The sequence below is a fragment of the Trematomus bernacchii genome, unplaced genomic scaffold (genome assembly GCF_902827165.1).
Source record: "Trematomus bernacchii unplaced genomic scaffold, fTreBer1.1, whole genome shotgun sequence".
NCBI classification, from domain to species: Eukaryota; Metazoa; Chordata; class Actinopteri; order Perciformes; family Nototheniidae; genus Trematomus; species Trematomus bernacchii.
Genome location: NW_022987342.1, coordinates 1,095,209 through 1,111,971, shown reverse-complemented (window position 1 = coordinate 1,111,971; position 16,763 = coordinate 1,095,209). Strand labels below are relative to the sequence as shown.

General features: G+C 38.8%; 3 protein-coding genes across 4 annotated transcripts; all 3 read left to right on the top strand.

The window, feature by feature from the left end:
• Positions 1 to 1,087: 1,087 nt before the first annotated feature.
• On the top strand, positions 1,088 to 10,842 carry LOC117481415 (target of Myb protein 1-like). 2 transcript variants are annotated; one of them, XM_034129097.1, is made up of 15 exons: positions 1,088 to 1,306; positions 3,048 to 3,132; positions 3,448 to 3,526; positions 3,754 to 3,903; positions 4,960 to 5,094; positions 5,175 to 5,324; positions 6,339 to 6,455; positions 6,927 to 7,060; positions 7,682 to 7,724; positions 7,819 to 7,951; positions 8,643 to 8,709; positions 9,305 to 9,380; positions 9,516 to 9,569; positions 10,192 to 10,231; positions 10,326 to 10,842. In XM_034129097.1, the coding sequence occupies exons 1-15, from the start codon at positions 1,234 to 1,236 to the stop codon at positions 10,466 to 10,468; spliced, it is 1,479 nt and encodes a 492-aa protein (XP_033984988.1). In that variant the 5' UTR covers positions 1,088 to 1,233; the 3' UTR covers positions 10,469 to 10,842. The 2 variants fall into 2 exon arrangements, with proteins under 2 accessions (XP_033984988.1, XP_033984980.1); XM_034129089.1 differs by having other exon boundaries at positions 7,816 to 7,951.
• Positions 10,843 to 11,076: 234 nt separating this feature from the next.
• Positions 11,077 to 12,522, top strand: LOC117481426 (noggin-2-like). Its single transcript, XM_034129107.1, has one exon. It carries the CDS (start codon positions 11,407 to 11,409, stop codon positions 12,262 to 12,264), a length of 858 nt encoding a protein of 285 aa, XP_033984998.1. The 5' UTR covers positions 11,077 to 11,406; the 3' UTR covers positions 12,265 to 12,522.
• A 1,426-nt stretch (positions 12,523 to 13,948) lies between these two features.
• Positions 13,949 to 16,179, top strand: LOC117481137 (homeodomain-interacting protein kinase 2-like). Its single transcript, XM_034128698.1, has 9 exons — positions 13,949 to 13,955; positions 14,154 to 14,329; positions 14,462 to 14,653; positions 14,776 to 14,957; positions 15,078 to 15,321; positions 15,396 to 15,482; positions 15,604 to 15,753; positions 15,899 to 15,998; positions 16,088 to 16,179. Exons 1-9 carry the CDS (start codon positions 13,949 to 13,951, stop codon positions 16,177 to 16,179), a joined length of 1,230 nt encoding a protein of 409 aa, XP_033984589.1.
• Positions 16,180 to 16,763: the final 584 nt, after the last annotated feature.

Here is a 16,763-nt window from a genome sequence, read left to right as displayed (position 1 = left end):
TAAAACACACACATGTCTTGTTTCATGTCAATCTCCATCCTTCTGTCCTCTCTTTCCTGTCATCTCTCTATTGTCTTCCTATAACTAAAGGCATAACATTTCCCCAAAAAAATTATAATAAATGTTGATGTGAGTCCTGTTTCCTTGAACAATCACTTGCAGAATATTGTTGCAGAAAAACAGCTCTGTTTTCTACCACAAGTAATGATTAGAAACTGTTTCTTCTTGGCATGTCCTTGTAGATACACCAGACCAGATGAACCTAAACATTGTATAGGCCAGTATGTGTGGAGTACATTAGAGAAACGAACTGTGCTCAGTCAATAGGAGTCACAAACCATAAGTCAGTAGTTTGTGACATACAATAACTTTTTTTCTGTAAGCACCTGTTCAATATATGATGCAAGATAAAAAAAAACTAGACAATAAAAAAAACTACTGTCAAAAAAAATCAGAATCAAATGTTCATTCAGGTCTTTCACTGTACACTAGGTGGTGCTGCTGACATACAAGTTTCTAGTTGACTTGTGGTCTCAGATGTTGGTTTTGGAAAGGTAGGCTCACAGTACATTTTGTATGCACGACTTTAGTATTTAGTATATTTTACTACTATAAATAATGTAAAATATCTCAAAAGTATTCCACCACTCCCAATAGTAAAGATGTAATGTGTCTGCATTAACAGTATGTTGATTATTTTAGTTATTCTATAATGTATTCTTTTTAATACTTGTGTATACTACTTGGACAGTTCTACCAATACTGACTGGTTGAAAAGGCTTATTTGCACTGAGATCAAACAGCTATCTCACAGGCTGCTGTGTTTTATTTTATTTTTATATTGTAGTAAGACTTGCAACTGCAAATAAAGCGTCTTTATGTTTAATATAATCAAGTTACGTCCATTGTTAACAATGTGATGAAATCAGCGGCTGTGTTCTGTGTTGTCTGCTGCTTCCTGAATCCTGACTGTGTGTGTGTGTGTGTGTGTGTGTGTGTGTGTGTGTGTGTGTGTGTGTGTGTGTGTGTGTGTGTGTGTGTGTGTGTGTGTGTGTGTGTGTGTGTGTGTGTGTGTGTGTGTGTGTGTGTGTGTTTCACGTGACCACTCAGAGAGCCCGTACGCCTCTGAAGCAGCAGCGGACTCTGGAAGCAAAGGAAACACAGCAGTTTGAGCTCAGTAGCTGCCGAATAACTTTCACACAGTTGGAGTGGTCGCTGCTCATTGTTCCAAAGATGTTTTCACTCGGGGAGAAAATTGAGTTTCTCATAGGAAACCCCTTTTCGACGCCTGTTGGTCAGAGAATCGGTAAGTAGCTGCTGCTTTTGAACTTTATGCTAGGAGTTGTTCACCTTTGCATTCAATTTTGGATTATTTAATTTATACAACCAGTTACATGCTTCAAGATTTGACACGCTCATAGGCATGGAAAACAACGTTATAACACTTTTGATGCTTGTTTACTTTTATAAAATGTTCAAAATGAAGTCCAAATTTGACAGAAACATCAAACGATGTCTTTAAAGCCAATGACGCGTCAGAGGCGGGACTTACTTGCCTCGATCTTTCATATGATTTGTTGCTGAAGTTAAGTGACAACACATTTAGCGAATCAATGACGCCAAATGTGTTTTCTCTCACTTCCTCAATCCCTGATGTGTTCTATAAAAATACAGTTTCACACCTTGTGTACAAGTTTCACGTATACTCTCAGCAAGCGTATTATGTCATGTTACACATCTTTTAATGCAACATGTTGCTTGTTTTGCTTGAAAATGTAAAGCCAACACATCCACAGACAGCCTGCAGAGATGAGTAATCAGGACAGTTATGAGTGGTGAGAAAAGGTTACACACCCATCTCAAGCCTCTCTTCCTCTTATCTCATCCACTCACTTTCCCCAAACATGAATGTCAGAGAGGCTCCAGCTACTTCTGAGGCGGATGAGAACAGAAGCAGCTGACAGTCACATGAAGTGGAGGGAGCGAGGAAGGAGAGAGGAGGGAGGGAGGGAGTAGAATGGGATTGAGAAAGGCAGTGAGGGTTTAAATGTAGGGGGTGTTGGTGGAAAGGAATGAAGGAGATTTAAAGACTTATGAGGAGCCAGTGAGGGGTGGAGGAGTGCAAAGAAAGCAGGCTTTGATTGCCAAATAGTATGGACTGAAATAATATGAAAGCTAAAAAACTTAGCTGATCAATTTAGTTACAATTAAAAAAAAAAACACAATAACCTTGGCTGTCTTCTCATGAGATATGTTGTGTTTGTTTGCCTATGCTCATAATGGTTTAAAGTGCCTGTTGGATAGCTGATGACAAATATTTTCACCAATTACTCAGAATTGTTATATGATGAATTGTGGCTTGTTTGATCATACTGTCGGTAAAAAGAAAATGTCAACACAGTTCCCAAAAGCTGATTTGATTAAATTGCAATTTTACACTTGAAGATTGTGGTTTGCACACAGTGTTACTCAGCCTTCCTCAGAAAACTGTTGTGTAATGTCTTATGTGGCTCTGGAGGGAGCTCTATAACGTCAGAGGACATGATGATTTCCTTACAACAGCCTGCTTTGTAGCCTATAAATAATGGATCCAACAACTATGTGTAATATGAAAGGTTTCTCTTGTTGTGATGACACAAAGAGAATTATCACCAGACTCTGGTCTGGCCAATCTCACTAATGCTTTCAGAGCTCCTCTTTAGACTCCTTACTTTAAGAGGTAGACATAGAGATGATCATATGGTGATCTTTCCTGTATGAATGGAACAATTAAAGGCAACATATCTTAAATATTGTATGACATTTTTATTTTTTGATGTTGTTTTTCTTCCATGCTAATAAAGCAACAACTTTTTACACCAATTGAAACATTTCCCCCAGACTGATATCTGAAATACATACAGAACCGATTGTAATGAGTGACTTCTTATTTTCTGGCAAACATCTTAATATCAGAGGAAAGTCTTCTGATTATTATGATATTTTTCTAATCCTTTAACAATATGACTCTACTAATGCCCCTTCACCTGTTCCCTGTGTGTTGACAGAGCGAGCGACCAGCGTCTGTCTGCAGTCGGAGGACTGGGGGATCAACATGGAGATCTGTGACATCATCAACGAGACGGACGAGGGGTAGGGTGCTCACACAAGTCACATGGTTTCATTATGTGGTGCATACTGCCCAACCTTTCTCTACTGGATGTAGGTCTCCTAGTTTTGAATATCACTGTTTCACTTCCTATGGTTTTGTTGCTGACATATATAGTAAAAAAGCCACATTTTTTATTCTGTTTTTGGACGATTAAAGTGACTTTATTTCCAGCTCTCTCTTATTATAGAGATGAGTCACAAACAACTTAATATACAGTTTTCTTCTGCAATAGCAACTTTCTTCGACTTATTTATTTATTTTCTTATCTATAAATATCTGATGTTGTTTTTTCTCAGGCCCAAAGATGCAGTCAAAGCTATCAAGAAGAGAATCGTAGGAAACAAGAACTTCAGAGAGATCATGTTGGCCCTTACTGTGAGTATCTGTAGGGGATTCCATGTCAATGTGCAATCATTTGTTCATGAGGATTATAGGTTACGAGAGTATCATTTTAAACAAAAAGAATGTGTGAAGGAAGTGTGTCTGCTTAAAGAAGTTGCTAAATCAATATTGAAGTCTTAGTGTACACATTGAGGCAATGTGAGAAAACGCTTCATTTTGGACTTGACTTTTCTTTCATACTGTGAACTGTATCACTGCAGGTTCTCGAGGCCTGTGTGAAGAACTGCGGCCAGCGCTTCCACATTCTTGTGTCGTCACAGGAGTTTATTGAAGGAGTTTTGGTGCGATCCATTCTGCCCAAATATAACCCCCCCACTGCCCTGCATGACCGTGTGCTGAGCCTCATACAGGTATGTATGCAGATGCTTCTATAGAGGGAAAGATGATATAAACTGTCTGCACAAGAGCTGTAACTGATGATTATTTCCCATATTGATTATATATTGACATCTATTTGTTGTGTCTATAAAATGGCAATATAACGAAAAAAAGACAAAACCATTTTTTATATTCTCTGAAATTGTAGGGGTAAATGGAAGGGGAAAAACCTACTATGTTATAGTGAGAACAACTTCAATATTCTGAGATTAAAAAGTCTTACATTTTTAAAGGAAAAATGTATTATTGCAATGTCATGTTCAGTACTGTTTCACCTCCTCATTAACGGTTGCATGGGGAATTCCCTGTTTACCGCTGGCGTCTTTGGTGTGATCAGATTCAAAACAAGTAAAGCAATGTGTTCCTTTGAAAAAAGGGGGGTGAGGGTTTGTAAATGTGTGGGTTTCTTCTTCTAAATTAGAACTTAAATCTCTATGTGTTCTTATAGAAATAATAATACCTACTTCCCCCAGCTTTGTCATTTGTCAGGTAGTATTTTTTACCTTCAATGGCCCGAATACACTTTCTTCAAATAACTGTTTTGTCTGACCAGTTGTTCTGAACTCAAATCTATTAATATCATCGAACATTAGTAAATCAGCAAACCATTTTAGCTTTTGTCTGCAATATAATTTTATTTAGTTGGAAATCTTTTTTCTTTTGCGTTTTTAAGTTGTTTGTCCTCACTTGTGCTGTGAGATATTTCAGTGGTATGTGTTGAAACCCCACACGCTGACTATATTATGGCTACAGACTTATAGTGTTATCTTTTTATTGTTTTTTGTGATTTAACTACCTTCACACTTTCCTATTTTACTTCGCCAAGGCCAGTTGTGTTGTGTAATCACAGACCGGCAGGAATGATAACATTAGATACAGTCGGGCTTGTTAATACTGAAGGAGCATTCCATTTCTGTTGTTTTATTCTTCTTTTCCCATATAATCTTTGTTTTGGCCAGTGTTTTTGAACAGAGATTCAACAGTCAGACATTCTCATGCTTTCTTCATGTTTTTCCTCCCCTCTTCAGTCGTGGGCAGATGCGTTTCGAAGCTCTCCCTCCCTGGCGGGGGTGGTGTACGTATATGACGACCTGAGGAGACGCGGTCTGGAGTTCCCCATGACAGATCTGGATGCTCTGTCCCCCATACACACTCCCAATAGGGTGAGACGGTCGGCAAAGTGAAAATAACACCCACAATGCATCTACAGATATCTGTCTTTACACTGGTTCTTTATCTTCAGAGTACCCCAGAAAATGAGACTCCTGAAACAGCCCCCGCTGCCGCTCCCACACCTCAGTCAGAACCACAACCAGCTTCCAGTGTCCCCCCTCAGAGTACTTCCCCTCCGGACCAGAGGGGTGAGGGGCCGGGCTCCCTCTCTGCACAACAGGTACAACTACATTTAAAAAACACCCTGTCAGTCAATGTTTGCATGGAACAGGTCAATAACACAATGACTGACTGAGTGATGACAGACTCATTCAATTAAGGGATATCTGATCCAGATTCATTTGTTTTCACTTTGACATTGAAGAATCGTTTTATTTTCAGTGTCTAAAATCCTTGGAAGATGCAATGTGATTTAGTGTTGCGAAAATCCTGAAAAGGTCCAAGGGGCAATTCTATTTAGAAACCTTGGTTCCCTTTGTACAGTGCAGTTATCCCCGCTTTATGATAAAGAAGTTAATGATTCATTTGGAGGCACTATTGTCAATTCCCCTCTTATTACATCTTTTCTGTATGCATAAAAGAAAAAAGGTCATTTAGTAGTTTTTGTAATCACTGATATGTCTTTGTAGGTATGATATGTTGTGCTTATATTCAGCATACTTTGACTTGTATCGGGGGAAGAAACATCACGATATGTGTCCCGCAAGTACTTTTAACACTTGGTCAGAATGTGGAGGAAAGAAAGCAACCTGAAAAAGATTACAAATAACGAATAAATGGAAAATATACTGAGGAAGAAAAAATATAAATGCAAAAAAAGAAATTATTAAATATATATTTTTGAAATGTATACAAAACAAATACATATGCAGAAATAAAAAAACAATAAATGAATGAAAATGCTTATAATTATTATTTTATATCTGTATATATCTTTATATTTCCGCCTTTATATTATTCTACATCTTCTTACTGATGTGTTAATCTTTATATATATATATCTTTTGATGTATGGCACTACTGTGACTCCGTAGAGCAGAGCCATTGTTAATGATGTTAACTTAACCTGTGCTTTTGTCATGTGAAAATATAACTAGCATATCAATGCATTATAGAAGTTCTATGAGTAATACAGCCTTCATCATATTTAAGCAGAAACACAATTACAATAGAATAAATGTAATAGTGTTGTGGCTTTTGACTGATGTTTTTATTTGCATATATTGTAATCCAGGAACAGAAGCTACGAAGTGAGCTGGCGCTGGTGAAGGGGAACCTCACTGTGATGTCAGAGATGCTGAATGAGATCTCGCCTGGGCAGTGCAAGCAAGATGACAGAGAGCTGCTACAGGTGTGTGTGTGTGTGTGTGTGTGTGTGTGTGTGTGTGTGTGTGTGTGTGTGTGTGTGTGTGTGTGTGTGTGTGTGTGTGTGTGTGTGTGTGTGTGTGTGTGTGTGTGTGTGTGTGTGTGTGTGTGTGTGTGGTGTGTGTGTGTGTGTGTGTGTGTGTGTGTGTGTGTGTGTGTGTGTGTGTGTGTGTGTGTGTGTGTGTGTGTGTGTGTGTGTGTGTGTGTGTGTGTGTGTGTGTGTGTGTGTGTGTGTGTGTGTGTGTGTGTGTGTGTGTGTGTGTGTGTGTGTGTGTGTGTGTGTGTGTGTGAGAAATGTAGTTACCTAGTGATACTTGTAAAAGTAGTTGAAGCAGGATGAAGAAAAGTGGGTACATATGATCATTGTATAACTCTTGGACTAGATTTAACGTCTTTAACCTCTACTCCATGTTATTAGTGATGATAATGATTGAGTCTCCCCCCTCCCCCTGAGCAGCAGCTGTACTCGGTGTGTAAGAACATGCAGAGTCGAGTGGTGGAGCTCATCCCCCAGCTGCTGGATGAAGGGTTCATTGGAGAGCTGCTAGTGATCAACGATGACCTCAACAACGCCTTCATCCGCTACGAGAGGTTTGTGTTAGCCTTGGATTATATTTATACGTTTTAAGGGTGTATTAAAGATAAATTACAACACGATGAGGATCCATTTGGAAGATGTCTCTCCTGTGTTAATCACTTGGGAATAGGAGAAGATTTTGACAGGATAGTCTTTCTAAGTTTCTTAAACATTTTTCAATCTGCCAATCGTTACGTTTTAGCTGGCGATTTCTTTTTCTCAGGATCAACAGGAGTTTTTTTTTTTTTTTAAATACAATGTTTTTTTATAAACACGGCTGAAGTAAACCCTGAATGCTGGTACATCTTAGGCTCTTGTGGGTAGAGGAGAATAACAATATATTTAAAAAAATTGAAAATGTTCAAGACAATTAAACGGAGAACATTCACTTGCTATTGTTTTTTTAACCGGGGAAAGCTTTTACCTCCTATTTCAGGGATATATATATATGTTTTAAAGAACTTCAATTACTTCAAGCAAAACCTTTTCTTTCAGCATTCTCAAGTCTGAAAATCAAGGAGAGAATCAATTTAAATCAAAATAAGAAAAACAAAATCACCAGAAATGTCTTCTGAGGGCTTCTGTACTTAATTCATATTCACTGGATTTGAAGTGTTTTCTATTTGTATTGTTAGGTTTGACAGACTGAACAAGGCTCAAGTGTCAAATAGCCCACAGGTAAGAAGATGTCTCGCTCCTTCTCTTTTGTTTGCCTCTATAACAATACACACAATAAGTCCCGCTCACGTTGTTGTATCCTCTCTCGTAGCAGAGCTCTAGCACCACCACTAACCTCCTGGACCTCAGCGCTGAACCCCCCTCTCTCAGCCAACCTGCTGTCATCACAACAACCAGCCAATCAGCAGACAGCGCTCCCGACAATCAACATCAATCAGCCAACCACAGTGAGTAAAATTCATATGTGCCCTCTTTTGTAACCCAAATTCCATACATATACTGTGGTATGGATCAGGTCATCCTTCTTGGGTTGGCATATTTCTGTTAGAAAACAGGATGTTGCAAACATTGCATTATTGCAACAGGATTACTTATGAAAAGGACAACATGAAAAGATACACTGCTGGAGAATATGATGTTCTGAAAAGTTGCAGGATACTATGTCTACAGTATGTTCTCCAACACCAATTATATGCAATATATTATTTTCTTTTTACAATTTAATATTCTTACTACTGGCTGCTGCTTGAATACTTTTTTTAAAACCTTTGCTTCTTTACTTTTATTAAGCTGCTACTCACTTGTTTTATGTACTATTTTGATTTGTATTTTATTAATGTGCCCGTTTTATTTATAATATATGTTTGTTTGTTTTTTAAATCTGTATTGTGTTCTTTGCTGTAACTTACTGATATCAACGCTCTGGCTGTGGGACCAATAAAGGATTTCTGATTCATTATCAGAATTATGATAGAATAATGCTCTTACCATGAATATCAAACAATGACATTTTGATTAAAAAAAAGCAAACATAAGTATTTCACAAATGTTTTGGTTTTATTATTTTAAATGTTTGGTTACCAAGATGGACAACATTGTTTTTTCTGTGACCTAATGATTTAACCATGTGTGTTGTAGAAGAGGAGGAGGAGTTTGACATGTTTGCACATACAAGAGGAAGCTCCCTGGCTGACCAGAGGAAAAGGTGAGTGGAGCTCACTGACGACAGAGGACACTTGCTCTCACTACAGATTTTTATTTGCGCGCAACCGTGACTAAAACTACGGAATCAAGTGCCTTTTCACTTGTGGTGACTTTAAAAAGGACGGTTCACCACAAAACAAATCAATACACATTCTTCCTATTACTTACGTAGGGCTATCTATCAATATGAGTTGTTGCGAGTTGACAGGACTATTTGTACGCCAAACTGGAAGTAAGCTTCTCAAGGGCTCCCTCAACGAAACTAGAAAATAGGATCTAAAACAAGCGTTAATTATACACACCGATTATGTTTAGCAGGATAATCTCCACATGGTTGCCAACAAGTGGCTAAATGAGACTACTAAACGTCATAACACCGAACACTAGCCTAATGTTAGCTTTTTACTTTTTAACACTTAATAATTCATTAAAGTTGGGTTTTATATGTAGAGATTATCCTGCTGAACAAAACGTGTGTTTGCCACAAATATTATTGAGATGGAGCCGTTGCGATGCTAGCCTCCGGGTTGGCCCACAAAAACACATCATCCCTGCTCCACTCGACAGCCTGCATTCACAACACATCCTCTTCCCAGTGTCAGGTATGAGGACCCAGGGGCTGTGGAGGGCCTCGCTGGAGCTCTGGACACCAGGTTGCAGGTCACAGGAGGGGTGTGTATATATATCACGCTACACAGACATGGATCTGAACAAAATATCTCAATTGAAATAAAAGTATATTGCTAATTGTGTAGATATGGCTAAAACAGTGTCACTTTATCCCTGTCTTGATTATTTTCCTTGTAGGTGGCGCCAGCAAAAAACTCCCTGCAGAGTGATGTTGACAGATGTAATGATATGGTAAGAGGAAACATGTCACAGTTCTTCAGAAGATATTTCTGCTGTATTCGGGATTCTTTCTTTGTCTCGTTAGTACTTTTAAAAAAACTTTTTAGGAATTGACCTAGTTTGTCAATACATGTACTTTTTAAAAATACAAACCCATGTTTTTACATACAGTATAAATAAAACAAGACAAATATATATTTAAAAAAAAACACATTTAGAGTTAGATTAAAGCCATTTGCAAGAGAGTGGTTGGTTCACAAACAGGACTAAGATATATGTATTCACTTCTACTGTTGTGTAACAAAAGATAAAAAAATTATAATATAATTGTGAAACATTTTTGAAGTTATTCACCAAATTATTTTCACTATTTTAACATTTGGATTCCGTTGTTCAACTTTCTTCAGGCTTTCATTTGGGAATTATTGTCCAAATTCTCTCAACTTAGGCACACGCTTTAATGTACCAGAAATTAGAGCAACACTGGTACAAATATAATTTAGCCAAATCAAATTTTGTATCTGTTCTCGACTTTACTAAAGAACACATATAGGAGAATAATGGTAATTGAGGGTCAATGTGATGTGGTATATATGATCTTTACTCTTAATGTTTTATTGTGTTTGTAATGCAGGAAGAACACTCTTCAGTTAGCGAGGGGGTGTCCAGTGAAGGTATGTTTTGAATTTTAGTGTAAAAATGATGTATAATAATTCTTGCTTACTTGAACGCGCACAAACTTACCCCTAACTTAACTGTCCTTACCAGAGTTTGATAAGTTCCTGGAAGATCGAGCCAAGGAATCAGACCACAGCGCCCCGATGATTCGCAGCGTACCCGCCTCCACATCGAGACCTCCTCCACAATCTGCCCGGCAACAGGAAAGATCAGACCAGCTTTTCTCACTTTGAGTGCGAGGACAAAAAAAGAGGCGGGTGGATGTGAAGGTCAACCTAAACGCAACATTTCATTGAAATATAATCACACACATGCTGTGTTAAGTCAGGCTTTCTTAAAAGAGCGCACACACACAAACATATTTCAGACCTGACGCCTAATCAACTAAAAATGCAATATTTCTTAGTTCATGCCTGCTGTTTGTGTCTTAATGTAACTATATGTAACTGTATTTATAAGGTGTATTATTATGTTGATGTAAAGAAAACTTAAATTAGAAGTGTTTACAGTATATGTTGAATGTATTTGATATTACGCCATGACGTGCCTTTGACAGCTGATTTTCCGTAGATGAGAATAAATGGGGTTATTGTCCTACTAACCTTTAGCATCTGTCCTCTTTCTTTAAAAATCCTGAGTGCTATGTCATTATCTAAGCGTCCATGAAGGGAATTTACCCTGAAGCTTGTCTGTATAACTCATCAAGTGCAGTCTTTGCGTGAGAGAGCTGTTGTTTGTCTTGCTCTGCCAAATCAAGGTCAAATGATTACTCTTCTTTCTTGTTTGATGCTAGCTGTGAAATATGTGGACCTAGTTTTTTGTCTCATAGAAATATCTGTGACATCTGGTAATCAATTCTGGTAAAGCGTTTGACTAATCTATAGCTTCTCGGATTTGTCCTGTATGTTTGCTTCGAAACAAGCCAAAACATCAGAACCGTGAACAAGAAGAAGCAGGAGCTTAGCTGTGCTTTGGCCATACTCAATATTATGTCTGCCGCTTGTGGTGGTTGGGTATAATACACTGATTTCACCATGTTATTGTTCACAAGCTCAAGGATTTCTGGTGTAAGGTACACAGAGTCCCTGAAGCACCCATAACTAAACGGGTAGTAAGGAGAACTAGGAGCAATTTCTCATCAGTTTGTTGTCCCATCCGAACCGTAATAACCATGCCTGAGCTGTTCGACTGTGGAGTCTGTTTCTGCTGGATTTCTGTCCTTCTACATGGAGCTTCTCACGTTTCAACACAAAACCAGAATTTGACTATTGTTAAAATCAAGGAGGACACAATTTGGGATTCACCATTTCTTCATCTGAGAGAACGTCTGCAGTCCTACTCGCAGCCGATCCGCCCGTACACCCTGCTGACAAACGCTGAAGACTACCACCAGATGCCCAGACCCAGACAGCTCCGGCCTTCTCGCCTCCTGCGTCTTCTGGGATCCTCCTTTGACCTGATTTGGATGTCCATAGAGCAGCCGTCTGAAGCATCTAGGAGTCAGCTTTTGGGCAATTTCTCACTTCCTGGGGAATTCCCCACTACTACCAGGAAGAAGTTGAACCCGAGTGCTTCTCCAGAGCTGAGCGAGGCTGCAGCAAACAGTCGGCAGAAGCTGGTGAAGTATGCCGCAGATCTGGACCTTGGTTCTCTCCCAAAACATGTTGTCAGCTCAGTTAGAGACTGGTTGGTGCGCTCTGCCACTTGTGGATTAACTTACCAATGGGTGGATCTGGGTCCGGCCTTCTGGCCACGCTGGGTGAGGCAGACGGACTGCCAGAAATCAGGTGGAGAGCCAAGTTGCTCCTTTCCGGCTGGGATGGAGTGTGTGCGAGCTGAAACCGCTCTCATTAAGATTCTGGCTTGGCACTGCTTGGAAAACAAAAAGGGAGACGATGGGTGGAGAAGGCTTGAAGCAGACGGGTCTGACGGCGGCACTGAGATGAGGACAGGCGAGGCCAGGAAAAAGTGTTTATGGAGGCAAATGCCCTATCCTGTGGTCACAGCATGTACATGTTCATGTAAATGAAATTGTTTATCTCTTCAGGGCCAATGATTTGTAATTGTCATTCCAACTGGGCTTCTATATGCATGCGTTTATTTTTAAATGTCATTGAGTTGTAAGTCATTTTCCCAAAGCATTCAATAAGACATTGATTGCGTTTTAGTGGATTTAAGCAGAATTTATTAAGAAATGTCTTCCTCCTGATCAGTTGTTGAGTTGTTTTTCTGTCAATGTTTCTTTTTCCAGCACTTAATTTCATGTATTAAAGCAAATAAAAATAAATAAATGGACAACATAAACACTCCTGAATTATGTTTTTGATACTGAATGTATTTCAAAGTTGCTATGTTTTTAAAGAAAAAGTAAAAATAAGTTTTCAAAAAAACATTGCCTTAGAAGGCTCAAATGAAAAAACTAATTCCTGGATTTAAGACTCATTCCTGCACCACTCGATTGAGTTATAGGATTGATGGGGTTCTGTAGACATATCAGATTCACTAACAAGCAGCACGTTTAAGGATATGAAGAATATGTGTGGGAGACAATAGGGCTGTGAAATCTTTAACCATACATTTAAAGTATTTAAATCTGACAGCCCTTGTCGACAACATAATTTATTACTTTCAAATACTTTACTTAATACAAAATTGAGGTCGTTGTACTTTACTTGAGTATTTTCACATTGTGCTCTTTGTACTTTTACTCAACTAGTTTGTTAGCCAACATTGTACCTTTGACTCCACTACATTTATTTTATATATTTAGTTAGAAACGTTGCAGATTTAGGTTATTAATAACAAATATAAATCAACACACATAATATAATATTCTAGTTTAAGCTACCCATAATAAGTGTAAAAAGTAACTCAAATAAACCCCACCTTTACCAAGAGCAACACTGAAGTGATGAACACATGAATTGATCAATCATTTGAATAAATAATAAAACAATATCTGGTGCTTAAAATAGGCATTTTGCATAATGAGGACCTTTGGTACTTAAAGTATTTTTTAATGCTTATACTTTTTCTAAAGTACAATTTTAAATGTAGGACTTTCACTTGCAACTGAGTATTTTTACATTGTAGTAATGCTACAGTACTTCTGGATTTTAACCACATTTTTCAAAAGATGCAGGTTAAACCATTTATAACCTGCCATGTGCTTAAAATATAGCTTCCTAAAAATTGAAGTTCATTAAAGCCAACTTTTCTAAATAAATAAGATGAGAATTTTATATATCATATGGTCATGCATATTCTGTATCACCACTAGATGGCAGTAGTGACCAAGTGAGTGGCTCTTATAAACAGCCTGCAGCCGACTGGTTTCTGCTGCCGTTTGTAGGTTGATGTTCATGCATGCACTCAACTAGCAGTTTTATTGACAAAATGACGAAAAAAATGCAAGAAATCTAAATGGATCTGTGATTTGTATTCACATGTGGATCAGTGTGTGTAAAAAAGCTTCTCTTTTCACTTTTTAACATCTCAGCCTATTAAAGGATTTACATTTATGGTAGGAACAGTGTGCTCAAACAAGTTTAATAATGTAATTAAGTAATGTTTAATACTTTGACTAATTCATTCCTCAACCACTACAGAAATATCCTAACATTTCTCATAAGCAATGTTTTTCAGTATTTGTATTTTGCCTATTTATTTCTCAGCCATTACATGAAGATAGTTTTTTCCATTTCTCCAGAAACATGTACTGTACATCTGGAATTGACAAAACCTATGTTGAGGGCGTTGTTTCTCGAACACCTTTATATGTGCAGGCACAAAAGAAAGAACAAATAGGACATTTTATCTTGCATTAGAAATCAGTGACAGCACTGACTGAATGCGATGTGCTGTTCTGTGGACTGTGAAATGTAACTTAATTTTGTGTCCATATCCTCTCCTCCACAGACGATTTCCCGATCCACGAGGGGACCCTGCTGTCCTCCGGCTACGAGGTGCAGGCCTTTCTCGGGGAGGGCAGCTTTGGTAAGGTGGCCATGTGTATGGACAATGTAACCAACACAAATAAGGCCGTTAAAATATCCAAGGATGGACCCCTTCTCTTTGAGCGAGCACTGGAAGAGGTAGATTACAAACTCTTATTATAACATCTAAAGTTACGTGTTGAGTTATTTTGAAATGAGAAACCTACAACCTCGTATTGAAGGTGAGAACAAATGGCAATAATCACATTTTGTACTGTATGTCTTCCACAGATTAAAATTCTCCAGAAGCTGCAGACTCTCGATGCAGATAAATGCAGTCTGGTGAAATGGTATGGCTCGTTCTACCATGAAAAGTTAATTTGTTTGGAGTTTGAGCTCCTGGACCTGAGTCTCTATGAGTACATGCTGCAGAGAAAACACAACGCTCTGCCCATAGCTGAGATCCGTCCAGTTTTACGTCAAGTATGTGGAATCATTCCTTTCTTTAGGAGCATCATTTAATTACTTGAGATTTAATGGGAAATCATACCTAAAAATGTACATTGTTGTGATCCTAAAGCATCTCAATCTTTGTGTTTCTTCAGCTGACAACAGCACTGCTCCACCTTGAGGCCCTGGAAATAATCCACGCTGATATAAAGCCTGAGAATATTATGGTGGTGAACCGCTGGCAGCATCCGCTTCAGGTCAAACTCATTGACTTCGGCCTGGCTCGCCACGTGTCCGAGGCCGTTCCAGGGACCGCTGTTCAGAGTCTGTGGTACAGGTAGGAATAATAAAACATGTGGCACAGAGGCTGCGGCTTTGATGCAAACATTAGAAGTCTGTTTCTGAACAGGAAAATAAACAAAAGTGAGCTTAACAAGAAGTTTTCCTCTCCTCTCAGGGCACCAGAGGTCCTCCTGGGCATGGACTTCAGTGAACAGATTGACATGTGGTCTCTCGGTGCTGTGGCTGCGGAAATAGCAGCAGGCTTTGGACTGTTCCCCATGGACCACGAATATGACGCGCTTAAACTCATTGTGGACTTGGTGGGTCAGCCTCCAGATGTTCTATTGAACTGTGGACAAAAAAGCAGCTTCTACTTTAACATTAAGGGGAGCTACAACCAGCAAACATGGAGACTTAAGGTAGCTGTCTGTCTGTCTGTCTGTCTGTCTGTCTCTCAGGATAAACAAGTAACCAAAAAATTGTCTGTCTGTAGACTCCATGGGAGTTTGCAGTACAGACCGGGCATCACTTCAGAGGAAACCAATGTTTCCACCTTAGGTCTCTTGATGACCTGGTGGAGGTAGGTTGTCTTTTTTTAGATAATAATGTCATTACAAGTATTTCTACAATGTATTTATTGACTGCATTGCCGTGTTTCAAAAGGATTACTTAGACATGTTTTACCTTAAATGTATTCCCAGGTGATACCTTACAGACACATGGCCAAGAGAGAGAAGTTGCTGAACTTTGTGGACCTCTTGAAAAAGATGCTGTTTCCGGACAAGTGCGGACGGATTATTCCCCTCACAGTCCTGGAGCATCCGTTCTTCGCTGTGGAGCAGGACCCTGAAGTCAGCCAAAGCATTGAAATCGTGATTGTTGACATGAGAGGCTGAGCAGAGTCTCACACCACAGCCTTCACTGACTGAGAGCTTCCAAAGCATTGAAAACGTAATCTTTGATAGCAGAGACTCTGAACTAAGTGTCACTCTGCAGCTTTTACAGAACGTCCAAAGTGTTGTGTTCAAGGCCATGACTCCTGCCGAGCACACAGTCTCTGCTCAGCCAGAGGATGAAGCTGCTCACATGGAGCCTGGTAAGTCACATGTCTAAAGCCCTCACAGTCTCATGTGTTTGTAGTTTTTTGATCGCACTAACATCCTGCTTCTTTGTGGTTGTTCTGAGGTCATCAAAGTGACCAGCGGCGAAAGAAAGGGCAGAGTCAGGAGATTCCTGAAGAGCATCAGAAACGCTCTCTTCTCCCGTGTCCGCTGTGACAGCAACTGAACCAGCCAATTGCCTGGTCTTCATTTATTCTATTGTTTTAAAATGTTTTTGGTTTATTTGGCAGTAAATATATTGACTTCAACTTTAAAAAAAGCTTTTGCGATGTGTGGTGAACTTATAGAAGATATATACTACTGGTCCTATTTATTGTTATTTATAAGTATACATATATATTGTTATAGGTATTGTATAGCTGTTTCGTCCTAAGAAATGTGATTCTTATATTAGTGCCATTATTTTAGTTAGTTTGAGGCTTATGTTTTTTTACAGGGGAAAAAGAGGACGTAACACCATTGTTCTTTGTATTGTTTGAACATCAAAACATAAAGTGAACAAACAAAATCATGATTTATAATTGAGGATCAAAGTCCTCGAGGTTTGAACAAGTGTGGTCCAATGAGAACTAAGCAAAATCAATCTGTTGATGAGGACCAAGTGATATGGTCAAAAGCTCTCAGCGCTACTAAAACATTTAAACACAAATCTATTTAAAAAATAAAGGTGAGATTGTATCGTAAAAGGATAAATGAGGGTTAAGGTTATGGTTTTACCATTTTCTGACCGGATGAAATAA

Bases quoted from the DNA above. Each gene is read 5' to 3' on its own strand.
- LOC117481426 (XM_034129107.1), top strand. From the start codon at position 11,407: ATGCCTGAGCTGTTCGACTGTGGAGTCTGTTTCTGCTGGATTTCTGTC.
- LOC117481415 (XM_034129089.1), top strand. From the start codon at position 1,234: ATGTTTTCACTCGGGGAGAAAATTGAGTTTCTCATAGGAAACCCCTTT. The intron at 3,904-4,959 runs GTATGTATGCAG...TCCCCTCTTCAG, and splicing joins GTGTGCTGAGCCTCATACAG to TCGTGGGCAGATGCGTTTCG. The intron at 10,232-10,325 runs GTATGTTTTGAA...TGTCCTTACCAG, and splicing joins CGAGGGGGTGTCCAGTGAAG to AGTTTGATAAGTTCCTGGAA.
- LOC117481137 (XM_034128698.1), top strand. The intron at 14,330-14,461 runs GTAGATTACAAA...TGTCTTCCACAG, and splicing joins TTGAGCGAGCACTGGAAGAG to ATTAAAATTCTCCAGAAGCT. The intron at 14,654-14,775 runs GTATGTGGAATC...GTGTTTCTTCAG, and splicing joins TCCGTCCAGTTTTACGTCAA to CTGACAACAGCACTGCTCCA.